A 26988-nucleotide genomic window follows, 5' to 3' on the forward strand; every position below is an offset into this window, starting at 1 on the left:
TTCACGGTTGGGATGGTGTTCTTGGGGTTGTACTCATCCTTCTTCTTCCTCCAAACATGGCGAGTGGAGTTTAGACCAAAAAGCTCTATTTTTGTCTCATCAGACCACATGACCTTCTCCCATTCCTCCTCTGGATCATCCAGATGGTCATTGGCAAACTTCAGACGGGCCTGGACATGCGCTGGCGTGCGCTGAAGGATTTTAATCCATGACGGTGTAGTGTGTTTCTAATGGTTTTCTTTGAGACTGTGGTCCCAGCTCTCTTCAGGTCATTGACCAGGTCCTGCCGTGTAGTTCTGGGCTGATCCCTCACCTTCCTCATGATCATTGATTCCCCACGAGGTGAGATCTTGCATGGAGCCCCAGACCGAGGGTGATTGACCGTCATCTTGAACTCCTTCCATGTTCTAATAATTGCACCAACAGTTGTTGCCTTCTCACCAAGCTGCTTGCCTATTGTCCTGTAGCCCATCCCAGCCTTGTGCAGGTCTACAATTTTATCCCTGATGTCCTTACACAGCTCTCTGGTCTTGGCCATTGTGGAGAGGTTGGAGTCTGTTTGATTGAGTGTGTGGACAGGTGTCTTTTATACAGGTAACGAGTTCAAACAGGTGCAGTTTTAATACAGGTATTGAGTGGAGAACAGGAGGGCTTCAGAAAAACTAACAGGTCTGTGAGAGCTGGAATTCTAACTGGTTGGTAGGTGATCAAATACTTATGTCATGCAATAAAATGCAAATGAATTACTTAAAAATCATACAATGTGATTTTCTGGATTTTTGTTTTAGATTCCATCTCTCACAGTTGAAGTGTACCCATGATAAAAATGACAGACCTCAACATGCTTTGTAAGTAGGAAAACCTGCAAAATCGGCAGTGTATCAAATACTTGTTCTCCCCACTGTATTTTATATAATTACAAATGTGGCATCAACATTTTTAAAATCTGATTCCCCCTAGCTGATCATTGTCTGCAACCAGCTCTGATCGTGAAGTAATGCAACAGGCAGGGCGAGTGAGCTCATCTGTGGTGGTCAGCTAACTCTGAACCTTCAGACGTAGCCCTGCCTGGCATCAACTGTGCCACAATAGCATGTTGCAAAGGTGATATCAACATTTTAAAACGTAGGGTCGCTACATTTATTGTTATTCGTGGTCGTAAACATTATATTGAGTTTATTACAAGGGGAGGGTCATGTGAAAATATTTTTCAATTTGGGGAGGGGGTGATATTTTTTATGACAGCTTGAGTTGGACAAGCCCCCCCCTAAATTAAAGATTGATTGAGGCTGCCTGCTCCCATTTTGTGGGAATCGGCTGTCTGATGTCTTGTATTTTCCAAACCAGACTGAGGTTATTATTTTGCCTCCTGGCGTGAAGCAATACGAATCTACATCTTTAGGGGCCGATGAATAAACGAGATGATGAACGAGAACGAGGAAGTCGCGCTTGTGGGATGGGGAGTTCACAATAACAGCTGGACTGTCCACTCTATCCACGCCCGCTTGTCATTGAATGACAGTCACTGAGCAGGAAGACAGAGAGAGGCGTCTCCACCGTGCGGCGCCACGATCGATGCGACACAGTACACCTGAGGAGTGAACCATACCTGCGGAGAGTAGACTCTTCTCCAAAAGCAGCCCGCCAACATGGGGTTATCGCCTTCTAGTCTCCTAGATGAACATGGATCCAACTACATACGAGGTAAAGGAACACTTTTCCAAAATGATTACGTGTGCTCATACTTTGTCTGCTCCAGACGCGGTTGCGTGGTAGTCTATACCTGCGAGAGTGGCAAGGTTATGCCACTCTGTTTTCCGCTGACAAATTTTACAAACCAATTTATTGAAGTTTTTTTTTCATTCACACCGTCTTCAATATTTTGTTCCACTGTCGCATAGGCTGCTACCCACTGGGCACAGACGTGAGTATAACGTCTAGTTTTGATTTAGGTTCATTTGGTTGAGTTGTCAAATAAGGTTAATTCAACACAATCAACAAAAAATGCCGTCCTGTTTTTGGATTTAGGTTAAATTGGGTGTAAAAAAATCCGAAATTCCCTTATGTTAATGACTTTTTCAAATACAATCAGTTTTCCACATTGATTCAAAGACATCATATATTTTGGGGGGGTTGAAATGACGTGGAAACAATGTTGTTCAACCAGTTTTTGCCCAGTGGTTAGCTTGATTTGGTCTTTCTCAGTGGAACTGTTTTTTTCTATTCATCATATCTTATCACCTGATATGCTTGGTCAAGAAAATACAAATACAGTGCCTTCGGAAAGTATTCAGACCCCTTGACTTTTTCCAAATTTTGTTACGTTACAGCCTTATTCGAAAATTGATTACCAAAAAAAATCATCACCAATCCACACACAATACCCCATAATGACAAAGCGCAAAAACAGGTTTTTAGAAATTTTTGCAAATATATTAAAAATTAAAAACATAAATACCTTATTTACATAAGTATTCAGACCCTTTGCTATGAGCTTCGAAATTGAGCTCAGGTGCATCCTGTTTCCATTGATCATCCTTGAGATGTGTCTACAACTTGATTGGAGTCCACCTGTGGTAAATTCAATTGATTGGACATGATTTGGAAAGGGTACACACCTGTCTATATAAGGTCCCACAGTTGACAGTGCATGTCAGAGCAAAAACCAAGCCATGAGGTCGGAGGAATTGTCCGTAGAGCTCCGAGGCAGGATTGTGTCGAGGCACAGATCTGGGGAAGGGTACAAAACATTTCTACTGCATTGAAGGTCCCACAGGAACTCCATCATTCTTAAATGGAAGAAGTTTGGAACTACCAAAAACTCTTCCTAGAGCTGGCCGCCCGGCCAAACTTAGCAATCGGGGGAGAAGGGCCTTGGTCAGGGAGGTGACCAAGAACCGATGGTCACTCTGACAGAGCCCTAGAGTTCCTCTGTGGAGATGGGAGAACCTTCCAGAAGGACAACCATCTCTGCAGCACTCCACCAAATCAGGCCTTTATGGTAGAGTGGCCAGACAGAAGCGACCTCTCAGTAAAATGCACATGACAGCCCGCTTGGAGTTTGCAAAAAAAGGCACCTAAAGAAACAAGATTCTCTGGTCTGATGAAACCAACATTGAACTCTTTGGCCTGAATGCCAAGCATTGCGTCTGGAGGAAACCTGGCACCATCCCTACGGTGAAGCATGGTGGGGGCATCGTGCTTGTGGGGCTGTTTTTCAGCGGCAAGGACTGGGAGACTAGTCAGTATTGAGGCAAAGATGAATGGAGCAAAGTACAGAAAGATCCTTGATGAAAACCTGCTTCAGAGCACTCAGGACCTCAGACTGGGGCGAAGGTTCACCTTCCAACAGGACAACGACCCTAAGCACACAGCCAAGACAACGCAGGAGTGGCTTCGGGACAAGTCTCTGAATGTCCTTGAGTGGCCAAGCCAGAGCCCGGACTTGAACCTGATCGAATGATCTGGAGAGACCTGAAAAAAATAGCTGTGCAGCAATGCTCCCCATCCAACCTGAGAGAGCTTGAGAGGATCTGCAGAGAATAATGGGAGAAACTCCCCAAATACAGGTGTGCCAAGCTTGTAGCATCATGCCCACAAACAAATTAAAAAGGAAAGAAATTCCCCAAATTAAGTTTTAACAAGGCACACCTGTTAATTTAAATGCATGAAGCTGGTTGAGAGAATGCCAAGAGTTGGCAAAGGGTGGCTACTTTGAAGAATCTAAAATCTAAAATATATTTTGATTTGATTAACACTTTTTTGGTTACTACATGATTCCATATGTGTTATTTAATAGTTTTGATGTCTTCACTATTATTCTACAATGTAGAAAATAGTAAAAATAAAGAAAAACCATGGAATGAGTAGGTGTGTCAACTTTTGATTGGTACTGTATGTTTGACTAACACTTGAGGATCCTACTAAGTAAAAAGATCAAATCACCAATTGCTTGGTCAATGTCATCTGAGAAAGATCAAAAGTTCAAAATCTGCAGGAGGCGTGGATGGTCACTGGTGTGATGTGATGTGGCTGTAGGATACGTCATGCTACATCACTAGCCTGAGACAGACTGGAGATATGGAGAGAACAGCAAATAAATATACATCGGAGCATAGGAGGATGTCATGGGAATTATACAGTAGCCTCATAGAACCTTCCTGAAAGAACCTTTTGGAGTTTCACCCTAGTCCTGGTTCTGCTGTTTGTCTGTATCTGGCAGGGCTTTATCAAGTCAGGTCACCCCTTCTAGCCTTGCAGGCAGCTGAAAAGTGAGAAGCAGTCAAAAGGTTCCTGGATCTGTTTTACCTTTCTCTATTCAGGTTACCATGGTGTCTATTGAGAAACATATGGGTGGGGACTGTGGACAAAGGATTATTATCTCTCTCTTTCTCTCATTCATTGTTTGTGTGTGTGTGTGTGTTAGCAGGTGCTAATGGACAGTGCTTTCGGATGTTAAGCTTTGGCCATGTCATTCTCTACCATAAACAACTATCTGAAATGAATAATAACATAGATTTGCATAATTGTACATTAATAGTGATGCGCCGATATGACATTTTTGGCCGATACCGATATCCAATATTTTCCTTGCCCCCCCAAAAAACGATATCGATACCGTTAACCGATATTTAAAATTTTAGCTGCCTTTTAAGCATTCTAGTACAGTTAAATATTTAACACACACACATGGACGCAGCGGTCTAAGGCACTGCATCTCAGTGCAAGAGGTGTCACTAGTCCCTGGTTTGAATCCAGGCTGTATCACATCCGTCCGAGTTTGGCCGGGGTAGCCCGTCATTGTAAATAAGAATTTGTTGTTAACTGACTTGCCTAGTTAAGTAATTTTACACACACACACACACACACACACACACACACACACACACACACACACAGACACACACACACACACAGACACACACACACACACACACACACACACACACACACACTGACCAAAACGTTATTTTGTTGGCATTTACATATGTCCCCATTACCAGTAAAACATAATCAAAACCTCTTTCTTTCACTTACTTGCTGTGCTGTTTCGTTGTTCATTTGTTTAGTCGTTTCATTCTCAACCAGGATTTCATCATACATGTCAAGCAGTGAAATTTCAGCTCTGTCTGTCCATGGCCTCTCTTCCTCTGTGCGCACTGTCACTGTGTCTGTTTCCATCTTGTCCAGCTGTGTATGTAACATTTCACATAAACCCTGTTTCTTGTCTGCATCGAAGTAGCGGTCCTTGTACATAGCATCGAGCATGGTGGCAACACAGTAAAGAGAGAATGCCACCGAATCGCTTGTGCACAGTCTGTCGGCAGTTTTGCTGAACAGGCTTTTCAATGCCACGACAGAGCGTATCACGTTGTTCGAATGGAGCTAGCTAGTGTGTTCATGTTTCCATGTTTCAAACATGTTCTGAAATGCCATTGAAATGGCAGCAGCGGTATGACAAGCAGCACATTCATGAGCATGCAATACGACTTTCCTCAGTACGAAATCCTTGACGACCCACTGTGCTGTCAGACTCAGCATGCTCATGGGGCTGATATCGCTGGTCCAAATGTCAGTCGTGAAGCTAATAGCAGTTACTGTGTAACTCCGGTAGGACAACATCTGAAAAATAGCGCACTTGGTAGTGTGTAACGATGTTCGACCAGTCGTCGAAAGCCAACATCACCCACGACAGAGAACGGTTGATTGTCAAGGGCAATGATTTACATTATCTTGCCGTTAATGGATTTCGCCTTTGAATTGTCTCGCGGAAATTTTCTTTCTCTTTCAAATGACTGCTCGACTTGTTGACTGCTCAATCCACACAGCAGACATTGTGGACTAGGTCAGGAATGCTGTGTTGCAGGTGTAGCGCTACATTTTACGTGGCATCATTACGTCATGTACCTACGTTATATAGGTATGCACATCAGCTTTGACATCAGTTTTGCACATTGGCGTTAAACTAGACATTGGGCCGATTCCGATATGTTAACCGATATACCGTGCATCCATTCAAATTGATGCTAAAGATTCCTTTACATATATGATATGACAAAGAAAAAAGGTCAGATGAAAGTATGTGAGTTAAGTCCGTCACTGAGGTGTAGATCAGGGTTTCGCCCTAGCAATACACAGCTGATTTACAGGTTTTGGGAAACCCTGCTCTAGATCAATGTAAAGACCCATCCCCTGGAGAGTGAGATTTCTCCAAGGTTAAGGAAACACTCACTGTTGAGAGGCCAGGTTAAGACTGAATAGATAGAGAGAGAGACTAGAGAGAGAGAGACTAGAGAGAGACTAGAGAGAGAGAGAGAGAGAGGCTAGAGAGAGAGAGAGAGAGAGAGAGAGAGAGAGATGCAAGGACTGACCATCCATGATATCAAAAGGATAGTTTTAACCATGTTTTGAAGCTATACAGTGTTTATACAGTGTACAAACAATGGACTAAACAAGCTTATTTTGGGTTCTGATGGGGTAAGACCATTGATAAGCGAATGAAGCATTTATAAGTTAGATTCTTCAAGAATCTATGGCTACATATTACTAATTGTACTGTTCACAAATTGATAGCATAATTTATACATAATGTCTTAACACATTATCATAACCATCTACACAAATTATGTAACGTGATCACATATAACCATGTCTCATCACTGTTTTATTGTGACTAATGAGTCACAAGAGCTGGATAGTCTGCTGACGATTTTTTTCACACAAAAAAGGGTGTGTTTCGGCACTGCACAGCTTTAGCATTATCTGTGCCTGACTTACCTATCCAATTACGTCTACAATTGGGGTAGGTAAGGTGTCTTATTGAGAAGTTGAGAAGTACCAAAGATATTGCCTATGTGGAAGAATTTAGCAACCGACATTGTTCTAATCTATTCTGAATTCAGCTTTCATGTTCGTTGAACCGAACTAACATCATATGTGTAACTTCACATCAAGAAATGCTCATGTCAGAAAACTCTCCGAATTGCGATCTGCAATTACACCCTTCTTGAAAAAGTGGCTGTTTATAAATGAAAGTGACTCTGTTTTAATTTTGATTGAACCGAGCCAAACTACACTGATTCAGGTGAAGGGAGAAATCCTCATTCTATAGGGCCAAACATTAAAGGAATGCCGGCTGGTATGTAAATGTCAGTTTTCCACACAGGCAAGCTGCAATGTGTTTTTGTTAACATGATGCCAATGTATGGTACTGCTACGACACAAGACACATTCCCATTATCAATGACCAGGTTTGGTTCAGTAAGACTTTGTATGACAGTGGTGCTGTTGCGCCTTCTTCACCACACTGTCTGTGTGGGTGGACCATTTCAGTTTGTCGTTGATTGTCGAGGAACTTAAAACTTTCCACTTTCTCCACTGCTGTCCCTTCGATGTGGATGGGGGGTGCTCTCTCTGCTGTTTCCTGAAGTCCACGATCATCTCCTTTATTTTGTTGACGTTGAGTGAGAGGTTGTTTTCCTGACACCACACTCTGAGTGCCCTTACCTCCTCCCTGTAGGCTGTCTCTTCGTTGTTGGTAATCAAGCCCGCTACTGTTGTGTCGTCTGCAAACTTGATGATTGAGTTGGAGGCGTGCATGGCCACGCAGTCGTGGGTGAACAGGGAGTACAGGAGGGGGCTGAGCACGCACCCTTGTGGGGCCCCAGTGTTGAGGGTCAGTGAGGTGGAGATGTTGTTTCCTACCTTCACCACCTGGGGGCGGCCTGTCAGAAAGTCCAGGATCCAATTGCACAGGGCGGGGTTTAGGCCCATGGCCTCCAACTTGATGATGAGCTTGGAGGGTACTATGGTGTTGAACGCTGAGCTGTAGTCAATGAACAGCATTCTTACATAGGTATTCCTCTTGTCCAGATGGGATAAGGCAGTGTGCAGTGTGCAGTGTGATGGCGATTGCATCATCTGTGAACCTGTTAGAGCGGTATGCAAACTGAAGTGGGTCTAGGGTGGCCGGTAAGGTGGAGGTGATATGATCCTTGACTAGTCTCTCAAAGCACTTCATGATGACAGAAGTGAGTGCTACTGGGCAGTAGTCATTTAGTTCAGTTATCTTTGTCTTCTTGGGTACAGGAACAATGGTGGCCACCTTGAAGCATGTGGGGACAGCAGACTGGGGTAGAGAGCGATTTAATATGTCCGGTAACACACCAGCCAGCTGGTCTGCGCATGCTCTGAGGACACGGCTAGGGATGGCGTCTGGGGCAGCAGCCTTGCAAGGGTTAACATATTGAAATATTTTACTCACGTCGGCCACGGAGAAGGAGAGGGGGGGCGCAGTTCTTGTTAGTGGGCCGCGACAGTGGCACTGTATTATTCTCAAAGTGGGCAAAGGAGGTGTTTAGTTTGTCTGGAAGCGTGACATCGGTGTTCGTGACGTGGCTGGTTTTGTTTTAGTAGTCCGTGATTTCCTGTAGACCCTGCCACATACGTCTCGAGTCTGAGCCGTTGAATTGCGACTCCACTTTGTCCCTGTACTGGCATTTTGCTTTAATTGCCTTGCTGAGAGAATAACTACACTGTTTATATTCAGCCATATTCCCAGACCTCTTTCCATGGTTAAATGCGGTGGTTCGCGCATTCAGTTTTGCGCGAATGCCGCAATCCATCCACAGTTTCTGGTTAGGGTAGGTTTTAATAGTCACAGTGGGTACAACATCTCCAATGCACTTCCTTATAAATTCACTAACTGAATCAGCGTATAGGTCGATGTTATTCTCTGAGGCTGACCGGAACATATCCCAGTTTGCGTGATCAAAACAATCTTGAAGTGTGGATTTCGATTAGTCAGACCATCGTTGAATGGTTCTAGTCACTCGTACATCCTGTTTAAGTTTCTGCCTATAAGACGGTAGGAGCAAGATGTTGGTTGGATTTGTCGAAGGGAGGGCGGGAGAGAGCTTTGTATGCATTGCGGAAGTTAGAGGAGCAGTGGATTACCCCCGCACGTAGTGCAATCAATATACTGATAGAATTTGGGTAGCCTTGTTCTCAAATTTGCTTTGTTAAAATCCCCAGCTACAATACATGCAGCCTCAGGATATATGGTTTCCAGTTTACATAGAGTCCACTGAAGTTCCTTGAGGGCCGTCGTGGTATCTGCTTGAGGGGTAATGTACACAGCTGTGATGATAACTGATGAGAATTCTCTTGGAAGGTTATATGGTTGGCATTTGATTGTGAGGAATTCAGGGTCAGGTGAACAGAAGGACTCGAGTTCCTGTATTTTGTTATGATTACACCATGAGTTGTTAATCATGAAGCATACACCCCCGCCCTTCCTCTTCCCAGAGAGGTGTTTATCTCTGTCGGCGCGATGCATGGAGAAGCCCGGTGGCTGTACCGATTTCGACAACATATCCCGAGAGAGCCATGTTTCTGTGAAACAGAGAATGTTACGATCTCTGATGTCTCTCTGGAAGGCAACCCTTGCTCGAATTTTGTCTACCTTGTTGTCAAGAGACTGGACATTGACGAGTAGTATATTCGGGAGTGGTTGGCGATGTGTACGTCTACGGAGCCTGACCAGGAGGCCTCTCCGTCTGCCCCTCCTGCGGCGCCATTGTCTTGGGTCGGCTTCTGGGATTAGATCCATTGTCCTCGGTGGTGGTCCAAACAGAGAATTTGCTTCGGGAAAGTCTTATTCCTGGTCGTAATGTTGGTAAGTTGACGTTGCTCTTATATCCAATAGTTCTTCCCAGCTGTATGTAATAAGAATTAAGATTTCCTGGTGTAACGATGTAAGAAATAATACATAAAAAACAGAATACTGCATAGTTTCCTAAAGGACTCGAAGCGAGGCAACCATCTCTGTCGGCACCATCTCACAAGTGATAGGCTAATATTGTAACTCATCAGACTATTCTTGATTTAATCTTGTCTTTACATTAGAGGTTGACCGATTATGATTTTTCAACGCCAATACCGATACCGATTATTGGAGGACCAGAAAAGGCCGGCACCGATTAATTGGCCGATTTAAAAAAATAAATGTATTTGTAAAAATGACAATTACAACAATACTGAATGAACACTTATTTTAACTTAATATAATACAACAATAAAATCTATTTAGCCTCAAATAAATAATTAAACATGTTCAATTTGGTTTAAAAAATGCAAAAACAAAGTGTTGGAGAAGAAAGTAAAAGTGCAATATGTGCCATGTAAAAAAGCTAAGGTTTAAGTTCCTTGCTCAGAACATGAGAACGCAGGACACGCTAGATAAACTAGTAATCTCATCAACCATGTGTAGTTAACAAGTGATTATGTTAAGATTGATTGTTTTTTATAAGATAAGTTTAATGCTAGCTAGCAACTTACCTTGGCTTCTTGCTGCCCTCGCGTAACAGGTAGTCAGCCTGCCACGCTGGCTCCTTGTGGAGTGCAATGTAAGGCAGGTGGTTAGAGCATTGGACTAGTAACCGGAAGGTTGCAAAAACGAATCCCCGAGCTGACAAGGTAAAAATCTGTCGTTCTGTCATTGAAAATAAGAATGTGTTCTTAAAACCTCTTACATCTAGACGTTCCGCTAGCGGAACACCTGCTCCAATATCCAATGATAGGCGTGGCGCGAATTACAAATTCCTCAAAAATACAAAAACTTCAATTTTTCAAACATATGACTATTTTACAGCATTTTAAAGACAAGACTCTCCTTTATCTAACCACACTGTCCGATTTCAAAAAGGCTTTACAGCGAAAGCAAAACATTAGATTTTGTCAGCAGAGTACCCAGCCAGAAATAATCAGACACCCATTTTTCAAGCTAGCATATAATGTCACAAAAAACAAAACCACAGCTAAATGCAGCACTAACCTTTGATGATCTTCATCAGATGACACACCTAGGACATTATGTTATACAATACATGCATGTTTTGTTCAATCAAGTTCATATTTATATCAAAAACCAGCTTTTTACATTAGCATGTGACGTTCAGAACTAGCATACCCCCCGCAAACCTCCGGTGAATTTACTAAATTACTCACGATAAATGTTCACAAAAAACATAACAATTATTTTAAGAATTATAGATACAGAACTCCTTTGTGCAATCGAGGTGTCCGATTGTTAAAATAGCTTTCGGTGAAAGCACATTTTGCAATATTCTGAGTAGAAAGCCCAGCCATCACGGCTAGCTATTTTGACACCCACCAAGTTTAGCCCTGACCAAACTCCGATTTACTATTAGAAAAGTTTGATTACCTTTGCTGTTCTTCGTCAGAATGCACTCCCAGGACTGCTACTTCAATAACAAATGTTGGTTTGGTTCAAAATAATCCATAGTTATATCCAAATAGCGGCGTTTTGTTTGTGCGTTCAAGACACTATCCGAAGTGTAAATAAGGGTCACGCGCACGACGCATTTCGTGACAAATTTCTAAATATTCCATTACCGTACTTCGAAGCATGTCAACCGCTGTTTAAAATCAATTTTTATGCCATTTTTCTCGTTAAAAAAGCGATAATATTCCGACCGGGAAAGCGTGTTTATGTACAAAAGAGAGAGAAAATAAAAGCATGGGATCCCCTCGTGCACGAGCCTGAGTCTCATAGTACTGTGACTGGCCACTATCCAAACGCGCTAATGTTTTTCAGCCAGGGGCTGCCTCGATACATTCAGCTTTTTGCCGCCTTCTGAGAGCCCATGGGAGCCGTAGGAAGTGTCACGTAACAGCAGAGATCCCCTGTATTGGATAGAGATAATCAAGAAGGCCAAGAAATGGTCAGACAGGGTACTTCCTGTACAGAATCTTCTCAGGTTTTGGCCTGCCAAATGAGTTCTGTTATACTCACAGACACCATTCAAACAGTTTTAGAAACTGTGGGGTGTTTTCTATCCAAAGCTAATAATTATATGCATATTCTAGTTTCTGGGCAGGAGTAATAATCAGATTAAATTGGGTACGTTTTTTATCCGGACGTGAAAATACTGCCCCCTAGCCATAACAGGTTAACTGACTTGCCTAGTTAAATAAAGGTGTAAAAAAATAAATTAATAATAAATAATAATTAAAAATCGGCCACAATCGGTGTCCAAAAATACCGATTACCGATTGTTATGAAAACTTGAAATTGGCCTTAATTAATCGGCCATTCCGATGAATCGGTCGACCTCTACTTTACATACACTAAATAATAAATGTGTGACATTTATTTTGATTTAGAATGGACCATTATCATGCACCTGTCTCGAAACAGGGGCAGTCGGAAAAAATGCATGTCATCTATTCACTTAAATAGTGAATGGAGGACGCTATGCCCCGTAGTTAATTTTCATGCCAGCCAGGTAGGCTATACTAATGTTATAAAGATAAGCAATGCTCTTAATATTGGGAAATTAATAAATATATTATGCCTAGCCTATAGAAAGCTGATGGGATCATTCTCCTTTTAATAGAAGCCACCACTCTGTTTTCTCTCGCAATTGCATAGCCTATAGAAATGTTGCGCAACATGAGCTCATGGGCTCTCATTAAGTGTTTGATTAGATTTTTGATTACATTTGCAATGCTGTCAGAGTGATTAGAGGGATAATAGAGTGCTGAGTACCAGGCAGTTAGCAAGTTTGGTAGACTAATAATGACCATCAGCAGCATCAGAGCATGGAGGAGCCTTATTACCACAACTAAACGGTCACGTGGAATTTGACTGCCTTCATGACTTGTGACCTCCTGTGTGGCGGTAATACGGTCACCGCAACAGCCCTAGGCACACTACGTCATTTCAACATGGATAATTGGGTAATATTTTGATAAAGAAAAACCCTTGAATGAGTAGGTGTGTCCAAACTTTTGACTGGTACTGTACATTTAGGTGGAAGTGACCAAATCCATTTGAGATTCTGTGCAGATTATTACAGCAATTGTGATGATCTCCAGAGTCCTGTGAGGACCTACGTATGCTATCTTGAACATGCCCACAAACTGGTTGAATCAACATTGTTTCGACGTGGAGTCTGTGGAACATACTTTGGATTTGAAAAAAGCATCAATTGTTTAGAGGGTAGAATTTCAATTTCAATCATTCTTATGATAGCACATTGTCACTGACTATTACAAATGTAATAGCTGGGCTGTGCTTGGTTTAAACCCTGGATGGGAGACCGAAGGGTATCTGTAGATAGAAAAATGATCCAGTGGGAGGTGCTGTCCAGCCTATTGTTATTTTCTGATAGTGGATAAAACATTGAAGATCTGACGTAGTTAAGGGTACGAATTCAACATATTCTATATAAAGTTTGTCTGTTGAAATTTGGTTACCATGATGACAGTCCTGTGTTTGAAATTTCACCCTCAAAACAGGCGATGACTTTTCTCAAATCCAATGTATTTTCCAACAAGATTCCATGTCACAATACATTGACACAATGTCGATTCAACCAGTTTGTGTCCAGTGGGCTGTGACCTCTTGAGCAAGAGAGAGTGCAAGTGTCAGAGAGACCCAGAGAGAGAGAGAGAGCGCAAGTGTCAGAGAGACCCCGAGCGAGAGCCACAGAGACTGGATGACTTTGGGCTCAATAAAGAGAAAATGTAAAGCTTCCAAAGCTCGTAGTGAAACCGGGAGCAGTATCACACCCCAATAAATGTGAGCTTAGCAGCTCAGGTCTGGCTAGGACCAGGTGGTGTTTAACATATTTGTTCTCCACTATCCTGAACTACTTATACATTGTCTTGCAGGTTGTAATTCTAAAGTTGTGCTGCATACAGTAGTTGTAAAGAAAATACACTTATTGTCCACAAAAGCCCTCTTACTCAACATCCCAGGCGTTTCCTCATTGTGAGGACAAAGATGTTTATTATAGTACACAGTGCAGAGATATTTTTCATTGGGGAAATATTAGACTTGCTTCTGGCTGTCATTCAATATCAATGTTCTTATTACACACATGAATCCCAGCATCCCATGGCACCCTGCTTTGTCATGTCTACTACTGCTGAAGCCTGCAGTGAAAACATGTCACAGTCAATACATCACTTGAGGTCACCAGTACAGCAACACTATTGCTAACTGATACTGAGGAGCAGGTCATGACGATAATAGAACACCTCACAATCTCATCTGAGCACAGAACCTTTTTTACTGTGATAACACCTACTCCACAGAATTAGGTTCCAGAACCTCCTTTCCATAATGCAATAAATGGGGTTGTGGATGGATGTAAATGGTATAGCCTGTTGAGCTTGCCCTCCTTCAACAGAACACAATTTACACACAGTTGAAAACTCCCCCCTGTGAGCCAGCTCTGGATTGGCCAGCCTGATCGCTGGAAGCTTAGTATGTAAAACCACAACTGTTTATCATTATTTTACCTTTCAAAGCTCAGCAGATATGCAAACGCTATGTGACAGGCTGGCAGCCAGCGGGGGAGTGTGACTAGTAGGGTTGCACATTGAGGAATATTCAGGTACAAACTTTCCCTGGGAATAAACAGAAATATGCAAAAAATATTTTTTGCATTGGATATATTTCCATATCAAATGGAGACATACAAACCTTTTACCTTAAGTAGACGATTGCAAATGATTAAATCCTTCCAATAGAAATAAATGTAGTTACAAATTGAACTTTAATGAAATTAGTTGACTCTTCACATGGGATGATTTCACTGAACAAAAGGGAATATTAAATGATCCATCGCATCTCCCAAAAACATTTTCAGCATACATCTGTTAAATGATAGTCTAGAAACTAAAGCTCTGGTTGTCTTCCTCTCGGGCTTCGATGTCTTCTCCCTGGACCTCCTCAATGTCCACCTCTTGAACATCAGACTGAGGCCTCAGCTTCACTGTCACTTTCCAACCTTGAGGATAGATCGTTGTCCGGCTCAAAAATCCTCAAATTTTCCCAGATGGCCACCAATTTTTCAACCCTTGTATTGGTCAGCCTGTTGCGTGCTTTGGTGTGTGTTCCCAAACAAGGACCAGTTGCGCTCTGAGGCGGCTGATGTTGGGATTTGGAGGATGATGAGGCAACAGGGGAAAGAGCCTCAGATCCACAAAGTCCCTTTCACCAGGTGGCTGGTGAGATATGTTGGCACGACTGCCATATTGCATCTCCATCCCAAAGCCCTTGTGTTACGCACGCCTCTTGGAGGGAACGCAAAACCCTGCTACACTCACCTCCCCATGGAGTGAAAGAGGTATGTGACTGTAGATGCAGGAAAGGATAAGAGGCAGAATATATTACCGTTAACAGGGAATTTATTTCTTCACACGGTAATTTGGGGAAAAGGGTCTGGACAGAACCAAAGTAAAGAAAGTAAAAGAACCCCTTCTACCTACAACTCAACTAACTAGCACACTAACCAAGTACAGGGGATGGGTCGCTCAGGTCTTACCTAGTGTGCATAGACATAGTACATACTAGTATATCTATGCCCGCAGGCCTCCTGCCAAAGCACTCCCAAGGTGCCTTCCCCCCTGGGATCAAATGAAACAGAATAATACAAACTTAAAGTGAACAATTTCACTAATCAAAAACACAGTCCTATGGCATACACAAACATCAGCAGTACCGGCTACAAAATCATTTACAAAAATTCATACAGACCAACAACAAAATACAGGACATACCAAGAAGCTCCCTCCTCCTAAAAAAAAAAAAAAAAAAGAACACTGGCTTTTAAAGCTGCAGAAGGAGTCGGTAATTGAAAACAGCTGTATCTCCTGACGAGAGGGCGGGGTCAGAGCTCCAATCATCAATGGGGCCAACCAATCAGCTTCTTAGGACTACAGGAAGCCATTTCCTGAAATACACACATAAACACATACAAACCCACAACAACACAGAAACTGGGGAACGTAACACCTTGCTTGGAAGTGTACCTCGCCAGGCTACCAAGAACCTTGCCCACATCCAGGCCTAGGTGGCGCGGGACACGGTAGTGATGACACAATAGGCCTTGTTGATCTCTACACCAGACAGGATGCTCTTGCCAGCATACTTGGGGTCCAACATGTACAGTACACTGTGGCGTATATGGGCTTCAGGCAGAAGTCTTCATGCTTTTTGATGTATTTCAGAACTGCAGTTTCCTCTGCTTGGAGCAACAGTGAAGTGGGCAGGGCAGTACAAATTTCTTCTCTTACATCTGCAAGCGGAGTCTGAACATCAGACAGGATAGTATTGTCTCCCTCAATCCGTGCAATGGCTACTGCTATAGGTTTCAGGAGTTTCAGGCTGCTTACCACTCTCTCCCAAAATACATCATCCAGGGGGATCCTCTTGATGGGGCTGTCCATATCGGCAGACTGTGATATGGCCATTTCTTGGAGAGACTCCTTCCCCTCCAGGAGACTGTCAAACATTATGACAACACCACCCCAACGGGTGTTGCTGGGCAGCTTCAATGTGGTGCTCTTATTCTTCTCACTTTGCTTGGTGAGGTAGATTGCTGCTATAACTTGATGACCCTTCACATACCTAACCATTTCCTTGGTTCTCTTGTAGAGCGTATCCATTGTTTTCAGTGCCATGATGTCCTTGAGGAGCAGATTCAATACATGAGCAGCACAGCCAATGGGTGTGATGTGAGGGTAGGACTCCTACGCTTTAGACCAAGCAGCCTTCATGTTCGCAGCATTATCTGTCACCAGTGCAAATACCTTCTGTGGTCCAAGGTCATTGATGACTGCCTTCAGCTCATCTGCAATGTAGAGACCGGTGTGTCTGTTGTCCCTTGTGTCTGTGCTCTTGTAGAATACTAGTTGAGGGGTGGAGAAGATGTAGTTAATTATTCCTTGCCCACGAACATTCGACCACCCATCAGAGATGATTGCAATACAGTCTGCTTTCTCTATGATTTGCTTGACCTTCACTTGAACTCTGTTGAACTCTGCATCCAGCAAATGAGTAGATTAAGCATGTCTGGTTGGAGGGGTCTATGCTGGGAGAAGAACATTCAGAAATCTCTTCCAATACACATTGCCTGTGAGCATCAGAGGTGAACCAGTTGCATACACAGCTCAAGTATGACATTCATCAGCATTTCTCTGACTACGTTTCTCCATTGAGTCAAAAAAACTTCTGATTCCAGGAGGACCATGAGCTGTTGCTATCGATAAGGTGTCTGATTCATCATTTTTCACATCAAATAGAAGTAGAGGGACTTTTGGCAGAGGTTGCTTGTTGTGAGCGCTGAGGGAACTTTATGCACTTGGCCAGATGATTCTGTATTTGGCACAGTATTTGCAAATGTACACAGCTTTTCCTTCTGAATTTGCTGTAGTGAAATGTCTCCACACATCAGATAGTGCTGTGGCATTTTCAAATCAAAGTCAAATCAAAGTTTATTTGTCACATGTGCTGAATACAACAGGTGTAGACCTTACAGTGAAATGCTTACTTACAAGCCCTAACCAACATTGCACATTTTAAGTAAAAAATAGGTATTAGGTAAACAATAGATAAGTAAAGAAATACAAAAGAAAAGAAAACAGTAAAATGACAGTGAAAATAACAGTAGCGAGGCAATATATAGGTGGTACCGGTACAGAGTCAATGTGCGGGGGTACCGGTTAGTTGGGCTAATTGAGGTAATATATACATATAGTTAAAGTGACTATGCATAGATGATAAACAGAGAGTAGCAGCAGCGTAAAAGAGGGGGTTGGCGGGTGAGGGGTGGCGGGACACAATGCAAATAGTCCGGGTAGCCAATGTGCGGGGGGCACCGGTTAGTTGGGCTAATTGAGGTGATATGTGCGTGAATGTATAGTTAAAGTGACTATGAATAGATGATAAACAGAGAGTAGCAGCAGCGTAAAAGAGGGGTTGGCAGAGGGGGAGTGGCGGGACACAATGTAAATAGTCCGGGTAGCTATTTGATTAGCTGTTCAGGAGTCTTATGGCTTGGGGGTAAAAGCTGTTGAGAAGCCTTTTGGTCCTAGACTTGGCGCTCCGGTACCGCTTGCCATGCGGTAGCAGAGAGAACAGTCTATGACTGGGGTGGCTGGGGTCTTTGACAATTTTTAGGGCCTTCCTCTGACACTGCCTGGTGTAGAGGTCCTGGATGGCAGGCAGCTTAGCCCCAGTGATGTACTGGGTTGTACGCACTACCCTCTGTAGTGCCTTGCGATCGGAGGCCGAGCAGTTCCCGTACCAGGCAGTGATGCAACCAGTCAGGATGCTCTCGATGTTGCAGCTGTAGAACCTTTTGAGGATCTGAGGACCCATGCCAAATATTTTCAGTCTTCTGAGGGAGAATAAGTTTTGTCGTGCCCTCTTCACGTCATTTTCCTGTAAATATTAGAAGAAAATGAGTAAAAAAATTATAAATACAATTCCATGTACAGATAAATATTTAAGCAGTTAGATTAAACTACTCGTCTGTAAGATAAATGTTTTAAAATGAAACATGTATGGAAAGCAGGCTCAAACAAGCTAAAACCCACATGGTAGCAAAAACTAACTAGCAGTTATTGTTAACAAGTTAGAAATGATTTAAACACACTTTGCTGTAGGCTGCTATTTACTAGTTAACAAAAAAGTATTCATGTCATATAAAATATATTCACCCCATCCAGTATTGTAATCAAAATTTACCAGAAAGCATGTAGTCCTTGGCTCCGACAGTGTAGTAGTGTGGGCTCAATAGCATCTCATTAGTGTGCAAGATCTTGAGAATCAGCTGTACATGTGATGGAAGAGTGCACTGCACATGTGATGGAAGAATGCACTGTGCATGCAGAGGGTTACAATTCCATTGAATTGGGGATAGTTTAACCAAAATATGCCACAAGACCTAGAATTGCCTTATCCCACAAAAAAATGTTCACTGTTATAAGCTAACTTTTTTATAAATTTAAGCAAAATTCCCCCAAATTCCAGGGCTTAACTTTGAAAAAATTGTGAAGATTTACCAGAAAGTTTCTGACTCTTTGCAACCCTAGTGACTAGCAGTTTGTCTTGTTGACACAAGCACACACACACACACACTACTTCAGAGGCTGAGCATAAGGTCCTCAGAATGTCGCCCACACAATGACTTTGAGACGTGACAGAAACATTCATTTGTGTGACAAAAACATTCACTTTCCTTTACTAAAACGTGACATGAACGTCAAGTATGCTTTAGCATCTTTACTCTCTAGTCTAGGGAGAATGGCTTTATAGATTAGGTTATATGGATCAAGTGTTTGCGAATGTGACATGTCATGTAACCTACCTACCACTTGTGGGAGTTCATAGTCACACACTATTTACAATGCCATCAGAAAGTATTCATACCCCTTGACTTCTTCCACATTTTGTTGTATTACAGCCTGAATTCCAAATGAATTAAACCATTTTCTTCTCTCACCCATCTACACACAATAACCGACAATTACAGCTGTAAGTCTTTCCGGGTAAGTCTCTAAGAGCTTTGCACACCTGGATTTTACAATATTTGCCCATTATTTGTTGAAAATTCTTCAAGATCTTTCAAGTTGGTTGTTGATCATTGCTATAGTGCCTTGCAAAAGTATTCATCCCCCTTGGCGTTTTTCCTATTTTATTGCATTACAACCTGTAACTTAAATTTATTTTTATTTGGATTTCATGTAATGGACATACACAAAATAGTCCAAATTGGTGAAAAAATAACTTGTTTCAAAAATAAAAATGAAAAAATGGAAAAGTGGTGAGGGCATATGTATTCACCCCTTTGCTATGAAGCCCTTAAATAAGATCTGGTGCAACCAATTACCTTCAGAAGTCACATAATTAGTTAAATAAAGTCCACCTGTGTGCAATCTAAGTGTCACATGATCTGTCACATGATTTCAGTATATATACAACTGTTCTGAAAGGCCCCAGTCTGCAACACCACTAAGCAAGGGGCACCACCAAGCAAGCGGCACCAGGAAGACCAAGGAGCTCTCCAAACAGGTCAGGGACAAAGTTGTAGAGAAGTACAGATCAGGGTTGGGTTGTAAAAAAATATCCAAAACTTTGAACATCCTACGGAGCACCATTAAATCCATTATTAAAAAATGGAAAGAATATGGCACCACAACAAACCTGCCAAGAGAAGGCCGCCCACTAAAACTCACGGACCAGGCAAGGAGGGCATTAATCAGAGAGGCAACAAAGAGACCAAAGATAGCCCTGAAAGAGCTGCAAAGCTCCACAGTGGAGATTGGAGTATCTGTCCAAAGGACCACTTTAAGCTGTACACTCCACAGAGCTGGGCTTTATGGAAGAGTGGCCAGAAAAAAAGCCATTGCTTAAAGAAAAAAATAAGCAAACAAGTTTGGTGTTCACCAAAAGGCATGTGGGAGACTGCCCAAACATATGGAAGAAGGTACTCTGGTCAGATGAGACTAAAATTGAGCTTTTTGGCCATCAAGGAAAACGCTATGTCTGGTGCAAACCCAACACCTCTCATCACCCCGAGATTACCATCCCCACAGTCAAGCATGGTGGTGGCAGCATCATGCTGTGGGGATGTTTTTCATCGGCAGGGACTGGGACACAGGTCAGAATTGAAGGAATGATGGATGGCGCTAAATACAGGGAAATTCTTGAGGGAAACCTGTTTCAGTCTTCCAGAGATTTGAGACTGGGACAGAGGTTCACTTCCAGCAGGACAATGACCCTAAGCATACTGCTAAAGCAATACTCGAGTGGTTTAAGGGGAAACATTTAAATGTCTTGGAATGGCCTTGTCAAAGCCCAGACCTCAATCTCAATTATGACTTAAAGATTGCTGTACACCAGCGGAACCCATCCAACTTGAAGTTGCTGGAGCAGTTTTGCTTTGAAGAATGGGCAAAAATCCCAGATGTTAGATGTGCCAAGCTTATAGAGATGTACCCTAAGAGACTTGCAGCTGTAATTGCTGCAAAAGGTGGCTCTGCAAAGTATTGGCTTTGGGGGAGTGAATAGTTATGCATGCTCAAGTTTTCAGTTTTGTGTCTTATTTTGTTTATTTCACAATAAAAAAAAATATGTTGCTTCTTCAACGTGGTAGGCATGTTGTGCAAATCAAATGATACAAACTCCCCAAAAATCCATTTAAATTCCAGGTTATAAGGAAACAAATTAGGAAAATTGCTAAGGGGATGAAAACATTCGCAAGCCACTTTAGCCATTTTCAGGTCTTGCCAAAGATTTTCGAGCAGATATAAGTCAAAACTGTAACTATGCCACTCAGGAACATTCACTGTCTTCTTGATAAGAAACTCCACTGTAGATTTGGCGTCGTGTTTTAGGTTATTATCCTGTTGAAAGGTGATTTCATCTCCCAGTGTCTGGTGGAAAGCAGACTGAACCAGGCCTTCCTCCAGGATTTTGCCTGTGTATAGGTCCTTTCCATTTATTTTTTATCCTGAAAAACTCCCCAGTCCTTAACGATTACAAGCATATCCATAACATGATGCAGCCACCACTATGCTTGAAAATATGGGGAGTGATTCTCCGTAATGTGTTGTATTGGATTTGCCCCAAACATAACACTTTGTATTCAGGACAATGAATTGCTTTGCCACATTTTTTGCAGTATTACTTTAGTGCCTTGTTGCAAACAGGATGCATGTTTTGGAATATTTTATTCTGTACAAGCTTCCTTCTTTTCACTCTGTCAATTAGGTTAATATTGTGGAGTAACTATGATGTTGTTGATCCATCCTCAGTTTTCTCCTATCACAGTCATCCTCACTATTTTTAACCACTTAAATGTAACTAAACATAATCAAAAATGTAATCTACATAATCCCCAAAAGTTATTATTTATCATGAGAGGGCCATAAACAATAGCTAGTAATGCTGCGTACTCCAAGAAAGCTTAAATTCTCACCTTTCTGATAAAATATTTATAAATTGCAGTCACTTTTGAGGACACAAGCTCAAGTACACAGTACAAATATGATAAAAATATGAAAACATTAAATATTTGATATTTTGTATTTCCTATTCAACAACACTGTATGAACAAGGCTTGAACGTTTTTATAGTGCGGAAAGTATTCAGACCCCATGACTTTTTCCACATTTTGTTTTGTTACAGCCTCATTCTGAAATTAATAGAAAACAATTCTTACAAATGTATTCAAAATAAATAACTGAAATATCAAATTTACATAAGTATTAAGACCCTTTACTCAGTACTTTGTTGAAGCACATTTGGCAGCGACTACAGCCTCGAGTCTTCTTGGGTATGACGCTACAAGCTTGGCACACCTGTATTTGGGGAGTTTCTCCCATTCTTCTCTGCAGATCCTCTCAAGCTCTGTCAGGTTGGATGGGGAGTGTTTCTGCACAGCTATTTTCAGGTTTCTCCAGAGATGTTCAATTGGGTTGAAGTCCGGGGTCTGGCTGGGCCACTCAAGGACATTCAGAGACTTGTCCCAAAGCCACTCCTTCGTTGTCTTGGCTGTGTGCTTAGGGTCATTGTCCTATTGGAAGATGAACCTTCACCCCAGTCTGAGGTCCTGAGCGATCTGGAGCAGGTTTTCATCAAGGATCTCTCTGTACTTTGCTCCATTCATCTTTCCCTCAATCCTGACTAGTCTCTCAGTCCCTGTCGCTGAAAAACATCCCCACAGCATGATGCTGCTACCACCATGCTTCACCGTAGGGATGGTGCAAGGTTTCTTCCAGACGTGACACTTGGCATTCAGGCCATATGTTGGTTTCATCAGACCAGAGAATCTTGTTTCTCAGGGTCTGAGAGTCTTTAGGTGCCTTTTGGCAACTCCAAGCGGGCTGTCATGTGCCTTTTACTGGGGAGTGGCTTCCGTCTGGCCTCCATCTCCACAGAGGAACTCTGCAGCTCTGTCAGAGTGACCATTGGGTTCTTGGTCACCTCCCTGACCAAGGTCCTTCTCCCCCGATTGCTCAAGTTTGGTCGGGTAGCCAGCTCTACGAAGAGTCTTGGTGGTTCCTAACTTCTTCCATTTAAGAATGATGGAGGCAACTGTGTTCTTGGGGACATTCAATGCTGCAGAAATGTTTTGGTACCCTTCCCCAGATCTGTGCCTCGACACAGTCCTGTTTCTGAGCTCTACGGACAAATCCTTCAACCTCATGGCTTGGTTTTTGCTCTGACATGCTCTGTCAATTGTGGGACCTTATATAGACAGGTGTGTGCCTTTCAAAATCATGTCCAATCAATTGAATTTACAACAGGGGGACTCCAATCAAGTTGTATAAACATCTCAAGGATGATTAATGGAAACAGGATGCACCTGAGCTCAATTTCAAGTCTCGTAGCAAAGGATCAGAATAATACGTTTTTATTTTTGCAAACATATCTAAAAACCTGTTTTCGCTTTCTCATTTTGGGGTATTGTGTGTAGATTGATGAGGAATAAAATGTGTTTGATTCATTTTAGAATAAGGCTGTAAATAAACATTTGTGGAAAAAGTCAAGGGGTCTGAATACTTTCCAAATGCACTGTATATGCTTTTTTAAATATACCATAATCAATTTATAAATAAAATGAATAACTATAAGATTTCACCTTCCTTATAACCGTAAAATACATATTTGTATGTTTAGTGTTAGAGAAAATGTCCGTATTTTCTAAAGGTCTTTCTTGATCAAAACGTCTGCCCCCATCGCTGTGAATGTCTCACGGAGCTCAAGCTTGGATTCCTGAACTCGCCAGGAACTCACCTTTTATTTCATATTAATATTGTCCGTCTATGACAAACAGAACGTGTGTTTTGTTAAAAATCTATGAATTGTTTTAGATGAATGGCTATAAATTGATCTGAATGTGTTACGGTGATGAAAGCACTCTCTCCTGCTGCGCTACAATGTAAGGATTACAGGCATGTGCTTTGTCAATGTGATTTAAGGTTCAGCCAGGAGTTGATGGAAAGTCGGAAGAGCGAATTAAATGGTAGGAGGGACATCCCATCTTTCGAATTTCACATCCTACGTCACACAGGCTCAGAAAATATACTACTGTGTCCGTGTAAACCAGGGCTATCGCTTAATGCAAGATCTACAGTGTCCACAAATCGATTTTTAAACAGGGTACCTCACATCTATGCGTTAACGTCACCATTGGCCTCATGGTGAATCCCTTAGCAGTTTCCTTCCTCTCCGGCAACTGAGTTAGAAAGGACGCCTGTGTCTTTATTGTGACTAGGTGTATTGGTACACCATCCAAAGTGTAATTAATAATGTCACCATACTCAATGGAATATTAAATGTGTTCTTTTGTTATTTTTACCCTTCTGCCAATAGGTGCCCTTCTTTGTGAGGCAATGGAAAACCTCTGAAAAGTTGAGTAAACTAAAAAAGGCTGTGAAACCAGTTACTTAGTAATAATAATTAGTTGAAACAACTACATTTTTTTACAGTGCAGCCTGCCCCAACACCAACATTATACACACCTGGAGAAGGGTGCTGCACACACACGTAGAGAGACACACCACACACACACACCTGAGAAAAACACTCACACAACTCAAACAGGTTGGCCTAGGTAGGTCAGGGACATCCAGGTATATCAGGTTGCAAGGTTATGAAATCTAGGTAGTAAGCTTATCATTTGTTTGATACAAACAATCTTTTCATTCACACTCTAATGTATCCATACGCACGCACACACAAACAAGAATCTTGAATGAAATGGAAGCAATTGCATTACAGGTTGGGTCATAGCTCTCGCCCACGAGGAACGGTAGGAAATCCACTCCCGTAGCCAGGGGAATTTGTATACCAGAAATTATTTATTTTACTTATGTGTGTGTAAAATGTTACTGTTCTCAGATGTTTTATTAATAGATTTTAGATTTCTTTGCTAAATGCGATGTCAATTTTTTTGCTGGAATGGATTGTTCATATCCTGTATATTTGACTGATATGTGGTTGTCTCACCTAGCTATCTTAAGATGAATGCACTAACTTTGATGTTGATAAACCTAGTAGCACTACTTATTTCTATAAAAGTGAGGCGGTTATATACTGTAACGTTATGCAAAAAACATGATTATTTGTCTCTCTAAAATGAAACCATCAAGTGATAGATTTGAACCAAATACATGTCTGTCATTGAACAACCCCATGTCATGATTAGATAGTGAAAAAAATCTATCTATTTCATAAGTTCTTTAAACAATAAAATCTAATATGCCAACTTTAAATATATGAATTATCATTGCCTTTACCAATTCTTCTACTAGTATTACTATTACATCTGCTACTACATACTGTACACTGAATGTACAAGACATTAGGAACACCTTCCTAATATTGAGTTGCACCCCCTTTTGCCCTCAGAACATCCTTAATTCGTCGGGGCATGGACTCTACAGGGTGTCGAAAGCGTTCCACAGGGATGCTGGCCTATGTTGACTCCAATGCTTCCCACAATTGTGTCAAGTTGGCTGGATGTCCTTTGGGTTGTGGACCATTCTTGATTCACATGGGAAACTGTTGAGCATGAAAACCCAGTAGCGTTGTAGTTCTTGACACAAACCGGTCCACCTAGCACCTACTACCATACCCTGTTCAATGGCTCTTACATATTTTTGTCCCGCCCAAATACCCTCTGAATGGCACACATACACAATCCCTGTCTCAATTTTCTCAAGGCTTAAAAATCCTTCATTAACCTGTCTCCTCCCCTTCATCTACACTGATTGAAGTGTATTTAACAAGTGACATCAATAAGGGACCATAGCTTTCACTTGGATATACTTGGTCAGTCTATGTCATAGAAAGAGCAGGTGTTCTTAATGTTTTGTATATTTAGTGTATAATGCCATTTACTGTATGTTTGGGTGATGTTGTTTTGTAGGTTGTGCAGAGGCGGAGTTGAAAGAGTTCAGTCCCCACTACAGGACACAGTACTCTGTGGTCTTCTTCTCCCAAATCCAGGATGAGCTGGAGCAGCCAAAAGAGAAAATAAAACAGCTCCTCAAACAGAGGGTAAGGGGGTGTGTGTGTGTGTGTGTGTGTGTGTGTGTGTGTGTGTGTGTGTGTGTGTGTGTGTGTGGGTGTGTGTGTGTGTGTGTGTGTGTGTGTGTGTGTGTGTGTGTGTGTGTGTGTGTGTGTGCGTGTGTGTGTGTGTGTGTGTGTGTTCAATGAATCTCTCCATTGATTACCGCTGAGGACATGGTATCATGACATAATCTCTGTGTTGATCCAGGGTCCTCCGGAGGCGGGGGAGGTGCTGTATGAGGAACAAGTCCTTCATTTTGAAGCAACCAGGAAGTGGGAAGAGAGGTACGTGGTGGTGCGTGGCAACTACTGTCTGGAGTGCCACAACAGCTTTGAGGTGAGCAGAACACTCTTATGACACTCTTTTTAACAGCCATAAGGAGGACATAGTCATTGGGGAGACATTTTGTCTGAATAGGGGAATGAATAAGCAGCATAAGGAAAATGTATACAGTATTTGAGCTAAATAAATAACAGAAAAATGGAAATAGCCCTCGTGCAGTGACTTCTTTCTTCCAGACCTTTGTGAAGGGTGTGCCCCCGCGCCACAAGCTGCTGCCAACAGGGGGCACAGTGCTTACCACAGAGGAGAAATACATGGCCATGGTGGACAAATGCTTCCCTGTTTCTGAAACCAACAGTGAGTATATCATGTAATAGGATGTCCGTTTTGGGCATCGCCTTGAGCTCATCAATTTTATTATCCAGAGATTGGACATTAGCGAGTAAAATACTCGGGAGTGGTGGGTGGTGTGCACGCTTCCTAAGTCGGACCAGAAGACCGCCTCAAGTACCTCTTCTCCTGCAGCGTTGTATTGGGTCAGCATCTGGAATAAGTTCAGGTGCTCTGGGGAGAGCAAACAAAGGATCTGCTCCAGGGAAGTCGTAATCCTGGTCGTAATGCATTTTTTACATTATTTTTTTTTACATTTACATTTACATTTACATTTTAGTCATTTAGCAGACGCTCTTATCCAGAGCGACTTACAGTAGTGAATGTATGCATTTCATTTCATGTATTTTTTAAATTTTTTTTGGTGGAAGTTCTGGTGAGTTACAGCCGCACTAATATCCAATAGTTCTTCCCG

General features: G+C 42.1%; 1 protein-coding gene across 2 annotated transcripts in view; it reads left to right on the forward strand.

Annotated features, from left to right (window-relative positions):
- The first annotated feature begins 1420 nt into the window (after positions 1–1420).
- The window catches only part of LOC106584005 (protein Niban 1), a 46487-nt gene continuing 20919 nt past the window's right edge, over positions 1421–26988 (forward strand). The window contains exons 1-4 of one of the 2 annotated variants that reach the window (XM_014168735.3): positions 1421–1704; positions 25758–25888; positions 26109–26237; positions 26420–26540. In XM_014168735.3, the coding sequence (XP_014024210.1) occupies positions 1650–1704; positions 25758–25888; positions 26109–26237; positions 26420–26540 (436 nt within the window). In that variant the 5' untranslated portion in view covers positions 1421–1649. The remainder of the gene's footprint in view (positions 1705–25757; positions 25889–26108; positions 26238–26419; positions 26541–26988) is intronic. The other variant, XM_014168734.3, reaches the window with a different exon arrangement.

This window comes from Salmo salar, chromosome 23 (assembly GCF_965601325.2).
Source record: "Salmo salar chromosome 23, fSalSal1, whole genome shotgun sequence".
Classification (NCBI taxonomy): domain Eukaryota; kingdom Metazoa; phylum Chordata; class Actinopteri; order Salmoniformes; family Salmonidae; genus Salmo; species Salmo salar.